Source organism: Lactuca sativa, chromosome 3, assembly GCF_002870075.4.
Source record: "Lactuca sativa cultivar Salinas chromosome 3, Lsat_Salinas_v11, whole genome shotgun sequence".
Classification (NCBI taxonomy): domain Eukaryota; kingdom Viridiplantae; phylum Streptophyta; class Magnoliopsida; order Asterales; family Asteraceae; genus Lactuca; species Lactuca sativa.
Genome location: NC_056625.2, coordinates 57,633,292 through 57,649,072, shown reverse-complemented (window position 1 = coordinate 57,649,072; position 15,781 = coordinate 57,633,292). Strand labels below are relative to the sequence as shown.

The 15,781-nt window shown below is 33.7% G+C and overlaps 2 protein-coding genes across 3 annotated transcripts; both read left to right on the top strand.

Moving 5' to 3' along the window:
- The first annotated feature begins 2,227 nt into the window (after positions 1-2,227).
- LOC111890094 (G-type lectin S-receptor-like serine/threonine-protein kinase At2g19130) lies at positions 2,228-4,778 on the top strand. 2 transcript variants are annotated; one of them, XM_023886248.3, is made up of 2 exons: positions 2,228-2,409; positions 3,055-4,778. In XM_023886248.3, exons 1-2 carry the CDS (start codon positions 2,247-2,249, stop codon positions 4,578-4,580), a joined length of 1,689 nt encoding a protein of 562 aa, XP_023742016.1. In that variant the 5' UTR covers positions 2,228-2,246; the 3' UTR covers positions 4,581-4,778. The 2 variants fall into 2 exon arrangements, with proteins under 2 accessions (XP_023742016.1, XP_023742015.1); XM_023886247.3 differs by having other exon boundaries at positions 2,228-4,778.
- A 3,996-nt stretch (positions 4,779-8,774) lies between these two features.
- LOC128132760 (G-type lectin S-receptor-like serine/threonine-protein kinase At1g11300) lies at positions 8,775-11,909 on the top strand. Its single transcript, XM_052769700.1, has 4 exons — positions 8,775-9,034; positions 11,022-11,065; positions 11,142-11,237; positions 11,476-11,909. Exons 1-4 carry the CDS (start codon positions 8,775-8,777, stop codon positions 11,907-11,909), a joined length of 834 nt encoding a protein of 277 aa, XP_052625660.1.
- The last annotated feature ends 3,872 nt before the right edge of the window (positions 11,910-15,781 follow it).

Sequence of the window (15,781 nt, the reverse complement as noted above, 5' to 3'; positions counted from 1 at the left end):
AAAAGATATAAATAAAAGGTAAATATAATTTATATAAGAATTAGGTTAAAATCTACCCTAATAAATAAGAATGGTTTTGCCGTATGTCATTCTCTCATTCAATTAGCCACATGTCATTTTGTCATAATTTTGAGATATATTTATTTTTCACTTCTCATTTACTTCATTTTTTATTTTTAATATATATCATTAATATAATTTCCATAAATTAAACCTACTATAATGACTATTAATTTCAAATTTAAAATTCTAAATTTTAATTTCAATTTCAAATAAATTTACAATTTAAACTTTTGTGTTTAACATTTTGTTATAATTTACTCGTTTAGTATACAAATTTGATAACTAAACACATAATTTTAATTTATTTATTTTTTGCATGTTTTTTTCTCATAATTTTCAGTTATCTCAAATTTCAAATTTAAATATTCCATTTAATCATTTATATTAACATTTTATTTTAATCAACCCGTATAATATACGGGTCTCACACCTAATATAGATATATAACTATACACTTCTTATTCGTAAAAACAATTATGTAAAAAAGGAATTTGTATATGTCTATACAACCTTACATTTTATGAAAATGAATTTATAGTAAATTTGGAAAACGATTTTGTAACAAAAAAATAATTTGTTAAAGGAAAAAAAAGCTAATAAACACGCAGAAAAATAAAGATATAATTTTTTTTAAAAACAACATTCATAATAACAAATGTAGAAAAAGTTGTAAAAAACAAATAAACTGTAAACCAAAATTAATTTTGTAAAAACAAATTTGTGATTTTGTAAAAAGGATTCCATAAAACACAAAACTGTAAAACAAAATCTCTAGAAAAAGTAATTTTAAAAAAAAGTTGGGAAAAAAGCTATATAAATGTTTGGACCAAGCTTATAAAGATATTAAAATATGAGACAAATGTGTAATGGTTAAATGTGTTGACGAAGAAGACTGGGTAGACTGAAAATGACATGGTGGAATTGTTGGTAATTGGTAGTTGAATTACCATTTTCAACAATTACTAGTTCTTATATATTTTTTTTCTTACATTGTTGTGCTTTTTTATTGGGGATATATACAGTAAAGTCCCAATATTTTCATCGATTTGACAAGAAAGTCCTAAACTTTATTTTTTTGACAGTAAAGTCCAAATTACCGGCAGTTTTTGACACTTTTACCCTTTTTCCCCGGTTAGCCGGTAATTAGGACTTTTTTGTCAACCAAATAAAGTTTAGGACTTTCTTGTCAAATCGTCAATTAGGACTTTACTGTCAAAAAAAATAAACTTTAGGACTTTTTTGTCAAATCGTTCAAAATATTGGGACTTTAGTGAATATATAATTTTTTTTGTTAGAAATTTAATGGTATGATACTCTTTAAGCATAAGAGTTATTGAAACATTCTCTAATCAGCTAGATCCTATTGAAATTCTTTACGTTTGCTTCTTGTTAAATCGTTTTTTTAATCTCAACAAACCGACATTGAAAAAAATTGAGATAATCAAGAAAGAAAGAAAGAACCAGGGTTGTGTTGGCTTTTTGTAGTCTCAAAAATGGAGAAATTAGAAACCTAAAAAAACGAAATTACCCTAGCTTTATACAAACACAAACAACACATGTCTAGTCAAAAGGGTGTGAATGTGGAGAAGGGAAAGAAGGACAATTTCGTTTTTTCGGTTTCTTATTTCTCCATTTTTGAGACTGCAAAAAGCCAACACAACCCTGGTTCTTTCTGTCTTTCTTGATTATCTCAATTTTTTTCAATGTCGGTTTGTTGAGATTAAAAAAACGATTTACCAAGAAGCAAACGTAAAGGATTTCAATAGGATCTAGCTGATTAGAGAATGTTTCAATAACTCTTATGCTTAAAGAGTATCATACCATTAAATTTCTAACAAAAAAAATTATATATTCACTAAAGTCCCAATATTTTGAACGATTTAACAAAAAAGTCCTAAAGTTTATTTTTTTTTACAGTAAAGTCCTAATTGACGATTTGACAAGAAAGTCCTAAACTTTATTTGGTTGACAAAAAAGTCCTAATTACCGGCTAACCGGGGAAAAAGGGTAAAAGTGTCAAAAACTGCCGGTAATTTGGACTTTACTGTCAAAAAAATAAAGTTTAGGACTTTCTTGTCAAATCGATGAAAATATTGGGACTTTACTGTATATATCCCTTTTTATTGTGGTGTTCATAATTTGTAGGAATCAGCATATGCAGAAGCTGAGCATACTAAGTAAGCATGATTGTAATTCCTTCTCAGCTCTTTTTCTTTTTGTCTTTGTTTTCCATTCCTTCTCTCTCATCAGGAGCTAATAATATTTTAGCTGTGAATCAATCTCTCACTGGGAACCAGACCCTTGTCTCTCCTGCAGAAATTTTTGAATTGGGTTTCTTTAAACCAGGTCAGTCTCCCAACTATTACATAGGAATTTGGTACAAGAACATCAGAACAACTTCTGAAACTGTAGTCTGGGTAGCAAATAGAGAGACACCCATCTCCGATGCATTCTCTTCTAAATTACAAATTGTCAATGCTAACTTAGTGCTCTTAAACGAGTCAAACACCCAAATTTGGTCTACAAATATAACCCCTACACCTACACCCACAACATCTGCATTATCAGTAGTTCTTCTTGATGATGGTAATTTAGTTTTGAGATATAATTCGAGTTCAAGTTCAACCACACCAATTTGGCAAAGTTTTGATCATCCAACCAATACTTTCTTGCCTGGTGGCAAGTTTGGATACAACAAGCGAACAAACACAAAGCAGATTATCACTTCATGGAAAAGTACAGAAGATCCTTCAATGGGTCCCTTTTCTTTGGAGTTTGACCAAGATGAGAAACAGTATGTGATTAAATGGAATAGAAGTGTAGAGTATTGGACTAGTGGATCTTGGAATGGTAGAATCTTTAGCGCTGTACCCGAAATGAGTTTGAATTATATCTATAACTTCAGCTACGTTGACAATGAAAACGAGAGTTATTTTACATATTCTTTATATAATCCATCATATATTTCAAGATTTATCATACATTTCTCAGGGCAGGTTCAGCAGCTGTCATACTTGGAAACTACCGAGCAGTGGAATTTATTTTGGTCTCAACCTAGAATGCAGTGTGAGGTCTATGCTTTGTGTGGGGCTTTTGGGATTTGCAGCCAATCTGGATTACCTTTCTGTAATTGCTTGACTGATTTTGAGCCAACATCAGAGAGTGATTGGAATCAGAGTGACTTCTCCGGTGGGTGTGTGAGAAAAACCGATTTGCAGTGTGGAAGAATTGCTGAAAAGCCTGATTTTCTCATGATTACAGTAGAGAAACTGCCTCCACATAACTCTGTGGCATTTGGGGGAGCCGAAGAATGTCATACCACCTGTCTAAACAATTGCTCCTGTAATGCTTACGCTTTTGTCGATAATCAATGTTCAGTTTGGAATGGAGATCTCTTGAACCTCTTGGAAGACAATGGCAGAGGGAAAACAATCTATGTCAAAGTTGCTTCTAAAGATCTTCCACATCACAAGAAGAGTAATTCAGTCAACATGGGTGCTGTTGTGGGGTTTGTAGGAGGTGTGGTTTTTGTTTTGGGTGTAATTTTGGTCTTGATCTTTAGAAAAAAGAGGATATCATTATCGGTGGGTAAGACGAGAATGGAGGGATCATTGGTGTCATTTGTCTACAAAGATTTACAAATTGCCACAAAAAGATTCTCAGACAAATTGGGAGAAGGTGGGTTTGGCTCTGTTTTCAAGGGGGTACTGCATGATTCGTCGATTGTGGCAGTGAAAAAGCTGGAAAGCATCAGCCAAGGAGAGAAACAGTTCAGGAGTGAAGTCAGCACAATCGGTACTATCCAACACGTTAATCTTGTACGCCTTCGTGGGTTTTGTGCTCAAGGTAACAATAAGCTGTTGGTGTATGATTACATGACAAACGGTTCTCTGGACACCCATCTTTTCCATGGAAAGCAAGTTCTAAACTGGGAAACGAGGTATCAGATTGCACTTGGAACTGCAAGAGGCTTGGTTTATCTTCATGAGAAGTGCAGAGACTGTATCATTCACTGTGACATAAAGCCAGAAAACATTCTTTTAGATGCCGAATTCTGTCCGAAAATTGCAGATTTTGGTCTGGCAAAGCTTGTTGGTCGAGACTTTAGTAGGGTTTTGACAAGTACAAGGGGGACAATAGGATATCTTGCACCAGAATGGTTATCAGGGGTGGCTATCACAGCCAAAACAGATGTTTATAGCTATGGAATGATGCTTTTTGAATTGGTTTATGGTAAGAGAAATGCAGAAGCATCTGAAGATTCAAGGAGTAAATACTTCCCTGGTTTGGTTGCAAATGTTCTTATACATGGAACTGATATCCTTAGCGTACTAGACAGCAGGTTAAACAGGGAAGCTTGTGTTGAAAAAGTGACAAAAATATGCAAAGTTGCGTGTTGGTGCATCCAAGATGAGGAAGAAAGAAGGCCCACCATGAGTATGGTGGAACGTATTCTTGAAGGTGTTTTGGATGTGGACATGCCTCCGATACCCAAGATCTGTGACTATTATTGTTGATTGATAGCACATACATTGTAGTCAGTCACATTGGATGTGCTGATTTCCAGTCCAAGACTTATACTCTTCAAGGCAATTAATTCCCTTTATTTTCCATGTTATATTAAATATTAGACATAATATCGTTGTAAAATAAATGAGTCGGTGATCTCTTAACCTTTCAAATAATAAGCCGGTTGGTTGGTACTGAAGTGAAAATTGAATTGGCTTTGCTAAAATGGAACGGCAGGCACAATAACGACCTTTAGTAAATTACAGAAATGGTCCCTGTGGTTGGCACAAGGTCACAGTTTTAGTCAAAGTTTCATAAATTTCACGTTAGTTATGTCGCTGTTTCTATTTCCATCAACTTTGGTATTTAGAGTTTTTGACGAAAAAGGACCCTTTTGATTTTTGATTTTCATGTTAAGTTTAATTTAAAAAGATTTTTTTAGTCGGTCACAAAATTAGCTTTGATATTTGCATTTTTTCATTAGCGAATCAAGGTATAAGATAATGGGAACTGATATAATAATTAAACCCAATTAGTAGTTGTATATAAAAATGAACAAAATATTATTATTACCATGAATAATTAAAGTATTACTAAGGGCGTATTTGGGAGAGTTTTTAAATCTTTTTATTGGCTTTTTTGTAAAATTAGGAATTCATGATTTTTTTGAAAGTCATTTTTAAGCCTAATTTTGTCTAAAAGTTTAGTGTTTACCAAACATTTTTTTTAATTTATTAGTTTTTTGAAAAACAAATAAGTTAATAAGTCATTTTAAAAAACAATCCCGAACACCCATTAAGTGTTGGTGATTTTAGTGTTACTATGTCATTTTATGTAACTGGAACTAACATGTGAGTTAAGAGGCTTCATAATTTGTACTCTAATATATGTACGAGGTTTGTGCAGAGTGTACTCATGTATAAGATCGAATTAGAAGCCGGTTTGACGACAAGTCCGAGGTTCAGGGGCAGTGCCCCTGGGTCTGGGGTTTTGAAAAGGGTGGCGCCACTAGTGGGGTCCAAGGGGCAGAGCCCCTGGCCGGGGTCCCGCTGAGTTTTGTAAACTCTAAATCCTCATTAAAATACAAATTACCCTGACTTGCTTCCACAGGAACTCATGACGGCTCAACCCTAATGAAACCATAATCTTGTTTATTATATATAAATTGCTCTACCTTTTAGAAGAGACACATGAAAATTAGCTCTCGTTTTTCTTCAAACATTTACAATATCTTTCTAGCAATTTGCCTTACGATTTCTATGCCTAAAATCGTAAGTGTCATCTTGAATTATCTTAGGCTGAATTTCTTGTAACCCAGACATATGGTAGAAATATCAGTTTGGAAAGTGTTCACACGATCCAAGTTGGTATCCAGATCTCCACCACAAACCCTACTTGTTCTAACACTAAGTAAGCTTTCATTATAGCTTATATTATATGTCGTTTGAGTTCTCTGGAAATTTAATTAGGAAAGGACAAGATAGAGATAAAGTTTGAAGAGTAAAAGATATATGTGTTGGATTAGGTGTCTAAGCCCATAACTATAATTGGTATGTACTTGAATTAATAGCAACACAATCCTTTTGGGTTGCCCTCAAACCTAGCAACCAGACAAGGAAATTATGAAAGGAGAGATATTAATTTATTATGAGATTAATAAATTAATATAAATGAATTTATTAATATGTTAAAAGATTAATATATTAATAAGAAATCACTATGTTTAATTAATTGTTAGCCAGAAATTAATTAGAATTAATTTTGGGGTTAAAAGAATTAATTATAAAGTGCAGGGACTAGTTTGCAATTAACTGATAGTTGAATGGAAGGATCCAGAACCCCCTTGAAAGAAGGTGGACGAAAACCCTAGGGGAAACCCTAGAGAATTCGTCCAAGGGGTCTAAGATAAGGCCTTTGGTTTTTGCTTAGGCCCTAAGCAAAGGATAACTAGGGTTTCCCCTAAACCCTAGATCCTTCAACTATTTAAGGAGCCTCCTGGTTCACATTTGAGGACACTGATTTCTTTGGAAGAAACCCTGGCCGAATTGCACTCTTCTATTTTCCTTCTTGCTAGTTTGGGTGTGAATCCATTAGAGGCATTACACTTGTGGTGCTAAGCCTCCAAGAAGATCAAGATCAAGGGAATTATTAATTGTTTGCTATAACAATTGAAAGGTATGTAACTCCTAAACCTAGTTTACTAATTTCGAAAATAGCCTCCTCCTCTAGGGTTCTTGTTTTGCAATTTAAAGTTGTATGTTCAATAGTTAAAACATAAATCCAAAGTAGGTTGCATGCGAACTTAGGAATTGTTTTCTAGTTTATTTGTTTTACCTAAAACCCATCAATATGCACTTGTATTACATGTTTAATTTAGTTAATGCTTTTATTTTGCAAGATGTTGAAGTTTACATTTATCTATAAGAACTTTTTAGCGTTATTGATACAAAAATCTACCTATGTTGTACAAGTATTTCTAAAAGAAAATAATAATAATTTAGGTGTATTTTTGGAAGTTGGGGTGTTACACGTAATAATTTTGAAATGATGTTAATATGATGTACAATGAGATGTTGAAATGGTGAATTGTATGATTAAAGATCATGTGATAATTTTAGTAAGTACAAGAAGAAGAAGACTCTTTTATGTTAAATGGTTTTAGTATGTTACTCACCAAGCTCCATAGCTTATTTTCAAATGCATTTTGCTTCATTTGAACTTATTATTTATTATGATAACAATTTGCAACTTGTTTATTTACATTGATTGATAGCTTATCTTTAACTACGAACATATAATGAGATATTGAAATGGTGAATTATATAATTAAAGATCATGTGATAATTTCAGTAAGTACAACAAGAAGAAGACTCTTTTATGTTAAATGGTTTTAGTACATTACTCACCAAGCTCCATAGCTTATTTTCAAATGCATTTTGCTCCGTTTGAACTTATTATTTATTATGATAACATTTTGTCATTTGTTTGATAATAAATCAATTGATAGCTTATCTTTAACTAAGAATAAGTTATTCTTATTCTTTTCTTTTATGTTTAGTACAACCCAATTTTAAAATTCTAGTTGGAGACATCGTTTTTATAAAACAATCAATGTTAATAACTTAACAATATATACATTAGTAATAAGTTTAATGCAATTAGGTAATTTGGACAAACATTTCTATTAACTATAAAATAAATATACATATTATATCAATCAAATATAAAATTTTTACTTGTTTGTATTATTTGTTCAATTACATATGTTCACCTTTTGAATTATTACAATTGTAATTCCCAGTTGACCTTGAACAATTGGACGTAAGGTGCATGAGTGGTAATTTGATGACTATAAGAGGGACACGAGGATATCTAGCACCAAAATAGTTACCAGGGGTGGCTGTCACAGCCAAAGCAAATATTTATAGCTATGAAATGATGATTTTTGAATTAGTTTTTGGTAAGAGAAATGCATAACGATATGAAGATTGAAGGAGTAAATACTTCCTTGGTTTGGTTGAAAATGTTCTTATAGAGGGAGGTGATGTCATTAGCCTTCAAGACAATAGGCTAAACAGGGAAGCTTGTGTTGAACAATGTAAAACTTGCATGTTAACTAAGATTACTAGATAACCTTTTCTTAATGTTAATAGTAATTATGTTATGTTTGAATTAATTCATAGTGATCTATGTGATTTGCATTCAAGTCCATTCACATGAATAAGAAATACATAGTTATTTTTATAGATGATTATTCTCGTTTTTGCTATGTATACTTGTTACATTCCAAGGATGAAACACTTGACAAATTCAAAATTTGTAAAAATGAAGTTGGATTGCAACCAAAATGATTTAATTAAAAGTCTTCACACTGATCGAGGTGCTGAATATTATGATCCTAGTTATTTCCAATCAATTGTAATCATTCATGAAATAACAACTCCATATACTCCTCAACAAAATGGGATATCTGAAAGGAAAAATAGATTTCTAAAGGAAATAGTGAATTTTATATTCATATTCAAGTTTGAATGATGGATTCTGGGGGAGAAGCTATGTTAATAGCTTGTTATCTTCTAAATAGAGTTTCAAACAAAAGGAACAAGGTTGTTCCTTATGAAATATGGTACAAAAGGAAACCAAACTTAGGATATCTTAAAGTTTAGGGTTATTAGGCAGTTGTTAGACTGACTGAACCAAAGATGAAGACTTTGAGTGAAACAGCTATTGATTGTATCTTTATTAGATATACCGAGCATTCTAAGGCTTATAGGCTTTATGTTATAGAACCTAATGCTTCTGTTTCAGTTAAAACTATTATAGAATCAATAGATACAATATTTGATGAAAATCTCTTTTCATCCATACCTAGACCAAAAGACATGGTTCCTAGTTCTAGTGGAATCACCAAGGAAGTTGTACCTGATTCAAATGAATCATATGAGCTTAGAAGAAGTAAAAGGCAATGAAAAGCTAAATCATTTGGTAATGATTTCCAAATTTATCAGGTTGAGGCTTCTAGAGATGAGATTGCATGTCAATATTCATATTGTTTTAGTATTGAATAAGATCCTAAAACATATGATGATGCAACAAGATCCTAAAACATATAACGATGCAATCTAGTTAAGTTCTCAGATCTACTTGTGCTTTTAGTTTATAGAACAAAGAGGATATATGTTGGGAACATATTTGTATAGATTTGATGATGCAAAAGATATACATTATAGTTATAGTTTATTTACTCATTGTAGATTGTCAGTCTTGTCTAATCAAGTGTAAATAATACAACTTAGACAAGAAGATCTATCAGAGTTTGTTTATTTAGTTAATTTGAAGATATGCTGAAGATGTTTCTGAACACTGATATTGAAGATATATTATACTGCTCTACTGTCTACTGAAGTTAAGATGTCGAAGATTGAAGACCAGATATATGTTGCCTTAGCTGATCAGATCTGGAACATTTCTGAAGCCTCTCCTGAAGTTTTAGTACTACTAAAGATCATCGCGTGATGACTAAAAGACACTGATGACACTATCAACACGGAAGAGCATTATTCATTGAAGACTTAATCTGTTGGTACTGATGACTAATCAGGGTGTCCATACGTTGAAGTTCTTACACTGATGGCACACTGATGATATGATACACTGATGGTTATACACTATCAACGGAAGCTGAATCTGCTTGGGTTGAAGCTGAAACTGATCAGTGGATGACTTCCTGATGCTTACGCTGATCCCCTGATCAGCGTATATCATCGTGCTGGTGATGACGTTCGAATCTGGAGCAGATCAGAATTACTTTTTGAAGAAGTATTCTGAAGATTTGTTCCTTATATATGCGAGCGATCAAACTTTTTGAAAAGTTGGATCAAACCCCCAAATGTAAATAAACTATAGGCATGGACAGAGCTTGAACAATTAATTTAGAGAATTAGGGGGGGGGGGGGGGGGGGGGGGGGTTACCAAAATTTTATATTTTTGGATATGATATTTATAAAACCTAATGGCTATTACTACTTTTCAACAAAAAATAGGGGCCCACAATCCCTTCTCGTCCTTAATAAGCTTGACTCGTGGGGACCATTTTTATAATTTACTTAAAGAGAAATAAATTTTTAGGACTAGGGGATGACTTTGTGTAAAAAATGTAAAATAGGTTGTACAAAAAATCTAAAAGGAGCAAATTTAACAAAAACTGTGAATTTTAAAAAGTACATGCATAAAAACTAAGATAAGAAAGTTATTTTATATATACGATGTCGTAAAAACAAAGTTGTATAAAGATATATAAATGAAAAAAGATATATTTTACATAAGAATTATGTTAAATATAGATAATGGTACACCTTTTATTCGTTAAACCAATATGTAAAAAATAGAATTTGTATATGTGTAATTGTGTATACAACCTTACATGTATGAAAATGAATTTGTAATAAATTCGGAAAACAATTTTGTGACAAAAAAATAATAATTTGTAAAAATAAGAAAAAAAAACTAAAATAACACGCAGAAAAATTAAGATATAAAAATTTTAAATACAACCATTTAAAATAACAAATATAAAAAAAGTTGTAAAAAACAAATAAACTACAAACAAAATTAATTTTGTAAAAATAAATTAGTGGTTTTGTAAATACGATTTCATAAAAACAAAACTGTAAAACAAAATCTCTAGAAAAGGTAATTTAAAAAAAAACATAAAAAGTGGGAGAAAAAGAGTTTATAAATATTTGGACCAAATTTATAAAAGATATTGAAATATGGGATAATTGTGTAATGGTTAAATGTGTGGACGAAGAAGGCCGGGGCAACGAAAGAAAACGTGGAGAATGAAAATTACATGGTGGAATTTTTGGTAGTTAGTAGTTGAATTGTCATTTTCAGTAATTAGTATGTGATAAATTTTTTTTCTTACATTGTTATGTTTTTCTATAAAGTGGTGTTCATAATTTGTGCGAATCAGCATATGCAGATGCTAAGCGTAATAAGCATGATTGTAATTCCTTCTCATCTCTTTTTCTTTTTGTATTTGTTTTCCATTCATTCTCTGTCTGTAGGAGCTAATAATACTTTAGTTGTGACTCAATCACTTTTTAGGAGCCAAACCCTTGTCTCTCTTGCTGAAACTTTTGAATTGGGTTTCATTAAACCAGGTGAGTCACCTAAATATTACATAGAAATTTGGTACAAGAAAGTCAAAACGAGAACCGTACTCTGGGTAGTAAATAGAGAGACACCCATCTCCGATACATTCTCTTCTAAATAGTGGATTGTAGATGATAACTTAGTGCTCTTAAATGAGTCGAACACCCAAATTTGGTCAACAAATATAACCCGTATGGCCGTACACCCACAACTTCTGCTTAGTAGTTCTTCATGATGGTAATTTAGTTTTGAGAAATGATTCAAGTTCAATTATAATCACACCAATTCGGCAAAGTTTTGATCATCCATATACTTTCTTGCCTGGTGGGAAGTTTGGATACAACAAGCGTACAAACATTAAGCAGATTATCACTTCATGGAAAAGTGTAGAAGATCCAACAATGGGTTCCTTTTCTTTAGAGGTTGATCAAGATGAGAAACAATATGTTATTAAATGGAATAGAAGTGTGGAGTATTGGGCTAGTGGATCATGGAATGGTAGAATCTTTAGCCATGTACCTGAAATGAGATTGAAATTTATCTACAATTTCAGCTACATTGACAATGAAAATGAGAGTTATTTTACATATTCTTTATATAATCCCTCAATTTTTTCTAAATTAATTATGGATGTCTTTGAAAGTAGATTAGGATTGAAGGAATCGATGCCCTTGTATTGATTATTAAAACCCATTATATAAGGGAAGAATTACAAGGATATACAACCACTATTTTAGGAATAGATAACAATAAATATTTAATACAATCTATATCTAACTATGAGACTTGAGTGAGTCTCTAATATTCTCCCATAGTTTGAGCGGTAGGTAAACGAACACTCAAACTGGAATGAAAATCTTGATAATGCTGTGACATCCCTATATTTCTCGTCCAGAAAATACCGATTTAATTTATGCTTTTTAAAATAAAATCAGAGAAATCTTTTTAAAAGATGTTGCGGAATTGGTCCCCAAACAAAATATGATAAAAGTTTATCAAAACCCTTCATTAAGAAGGTATATGTTTTCCATATATATATATATATATATATATATATATATATATATATATATATATATATATATATATATATATATATATATATATATATATATATATATATATATATATATATATATATATATATATATATATATATATATATCAAAACCTCGGGATGTCATGTTCCGATACAGATCAAAAGCATAAACAAGACATTATAAGCCTTTCAACAGTTATTTACAACCACTGGCCTATAATCCAAAAATCTCTTGTCGTTCTCCGACTATGCTCGGGGTCCACTACCTATAATCATAAAACTGAGTGGGTCAGGCTTGGGAGTCTGGTGAGCATATAGGGTTTTCAACCCACAATAATAATATACTTATTAAGTTCACCAATCAACAATAACCCTGATTATCCATTTCCGTTGTCCTCACTTTACGTCCCTAAACACCTATCACAAGGGACCTAACCTAAGGATTATCATCGGGATGGACACTACTGCTAAGGGGTTTCCTCAGCCATACATGTCCTTAAGGCAACCATGAGGGGGATGGAGTACGCCAATGATCATTTAATTCATCAACACCTACAAGTTGCGAACCTGCTAGTGTTCCACTAGACTATCTAGAAAGTCCGTGGTCGGCATCTATACTCCGCTAGATGACTACAACAACAATAACAGCAACAACAACATCGAGGCCTCTCACCATTTTAACACACATCAACTATTTCATCCACCCATGTTCTACCGAACATATTTTGTAGATAAAAAGCATATACAGTTTAAAACTTGTATGAAACATCAATTCAACAGTCACCTCGAATAAACAATTAGCATATTTACACATAACACGTATTTCAAAGGTAAATACTTCATATCTATGTGTAAATTGAAAGTAACTACACACTCACGTATTTTGGTGAAAATCGGGTAGCAATTCGTTTCCTAAAACGATCGTTTCTAATAAAACCGGGAGTTTTATTGAGAAACTGGGCTCTGCAAAAGTCGGGCTTCGAAATCGAAAAGATAAATTTTCCGGGCTTCTCGGGCACTTCGTGGGGTATTCCGGGCTTTACAATCGATACCGGGGCTTTGCGGGATGTTAAGATGAAGAAAATATGAAGAAAGGGGCTAAATATGGCAATTTCTTAAAAATATCCGAGAAGGCTCGCAGCCTTCTATTTATAGGGGAGAGCTTTTGATCGGACGGCTGAGAAGGTGCCACGCTTCACAGATCCGAGGGTTCGCAGGGAAGGCTCGCATGAGGGTTGCGCATGGCTCGCACCTGCGAGGGCTCGCTGGCAGCTTCTAAGTGGACTGGAGTCTACAGGCGCACATGCGAGGTTCGGAGCTAGGCTAAGCGAGGCTCGAACATGCGGCAGCAGGGTGAAGCTTCGGCTGGGGAGCTGGCTGCTTCGGATTGGGCCTCCTCCTCGGTCGAAACAGAAGAGGACACGTGGCTTCGCATGACTCAGCAGTTTCGGTGACTTAGCAGCCTGGTGACTTAGCGGGACACGTGTCACATTCTAAGAGAGGGTGACGTGGCAAAGTGTGACTATGCAAATTTTCTCGATTTTCGCGCCAAAACTTCTAAAATCCATAACTTTCGCATACGAGCTCCGTTTTTGACGTTCTTTATATGCACGCGTAGCTAAAATTACGATCTACAGCTTCTGTTTAGACTTTGTTGGCTAATTTTGACTTTAAACTTTATATTATTGTTTTTAACAGACCGGGACAGGAAATCCGTTAAAAATTCATAACTTCTTCATCTGACGTCCGTTTTTGTCAGACTTTTTACCGTTGTGCTTCTAATGATGAGACCTTCAATTCTCGTTTAGGTTGTGTCGGCTAAAAATCGCTCGATCTAAAATTCGAGTTTTTAGCTGTCTACTACTACGCTGAAACTTCGAAAAATCATAACTTCCTCATACGAAGTCAGATTTGGGCGTTCTTTTTATCGAACTTCTCGGTTTAACGAATACTACAACTTTCATTTAGATTACTAAGGCTAAAAAGTAGTTTATCGAAAACTCACTTTTTACGACATTCAGCACCGTGCCGGTTTTGTCGCGAAACTTCGACAGGTCATAACTTCTTCGTTATAACTCGGATTTTGGTATTCTTTATATCCCCGAAATCCTTGTTTCAACCACTACACCTTTATGTAAAGATATCGGGCTTATCTCACACTTTAATTTTGACGCTTATTTTATTCTTAATTAATTAAGCGCTAATAATTAAGCATAAAACACATAATTCACATAATATTCACATAATTCTTTTTCATTTCTTCAAAATGAGTTACAAAGGTTAACCTAGACTATCAACTCAATATAAATGCCTAGGCTAGAAACACGAGTGTTACAAATGCTGTCGAGGCAATCCATTTGTGAAAATGTCTGCATATTGTAAAGCCGAAGGAACGTGAAGCACCCAGACTAGACCCAGCCGAACCTTTTCCCAAACAAAGCGAATGTTGATTTCGATGTGTTTCTTCGGTTGATGTTGAATGGGATTATATGATAGGTAGACGGGTAGACAACAGAGACATTGTCACAAAATATGATTGTATCCGTCTTTAAGGGAACATATAACTCGAGTAATAGGTTATAGAGCCACATAGTTTTGGCAACACAATTAGCCACTCCCCGATATTCTACCTCGGCACTCGAACGAGAGATGGTAGGTTGTTGTTTTGACGAACACGAAATTAAATTATTCCCCAAAAATACACAATACCCGGAGGTCGAGCATCGTGAATACGGAAAACCACCCCAGTATGCATCCAAATAAGCAATCAGTGAATGAGCGGGTGATGAAACAATTTGTAAGCCATAGTCAAGTGTCCCAACTAAATAGCATAAAATACGTTTAAGAAACTGAAAATAGGGATCCCGTTGGGCGTGCATGAATAGGCACACTTGTTGAATGACATAGGTGATGTCAGGCGTAGTGAAAGTAAGATATTGGAGAGCCCCTGCCAGTGCCCAACATAAGTTGGCGTCAGGAAGAAGACCTCCTTCAGTAGCACCGAGTTTAGTGGATGTGTCTGCCAGGGTAGCACACGACTTTACATTAGTCATGCTCGCGCGTTGAAGGATTTCTTGGGCATATGTGGCCTGAGAAAGAAATAGACCCTTATTGTCTCGAGTAGCTGAAATACCAAGAAAATGATGTAAGGCCCCTAAGTCATTCATAGCAAACTCGGCCGATAAAATGGTAATGATATCCTGAAGTAGGCTAGAATCTAAAGTGTTAAGAATAATATCGTCAACTTAGAGTAAAAGATAAGCCCGTTTATCACCGTGGTGATAGATGAAGAGCGATGTATCACACGTTCTATGGTGAAAACCATGAGATAAAATATAAGTAGCTAATCTGTTGTACCACGCCCTGGGTGCCTGTTTAAGCCCATATAATGATTTCTTTAAAAGGCACACTTGCTTAGGAAACCGAGGATCGATAAAACCCGTAGGTTGATGCATATATACTGTTTTGTTAAGGTTGCCATGTAAGAATGCGTTCTTAACATCTAATTGATGT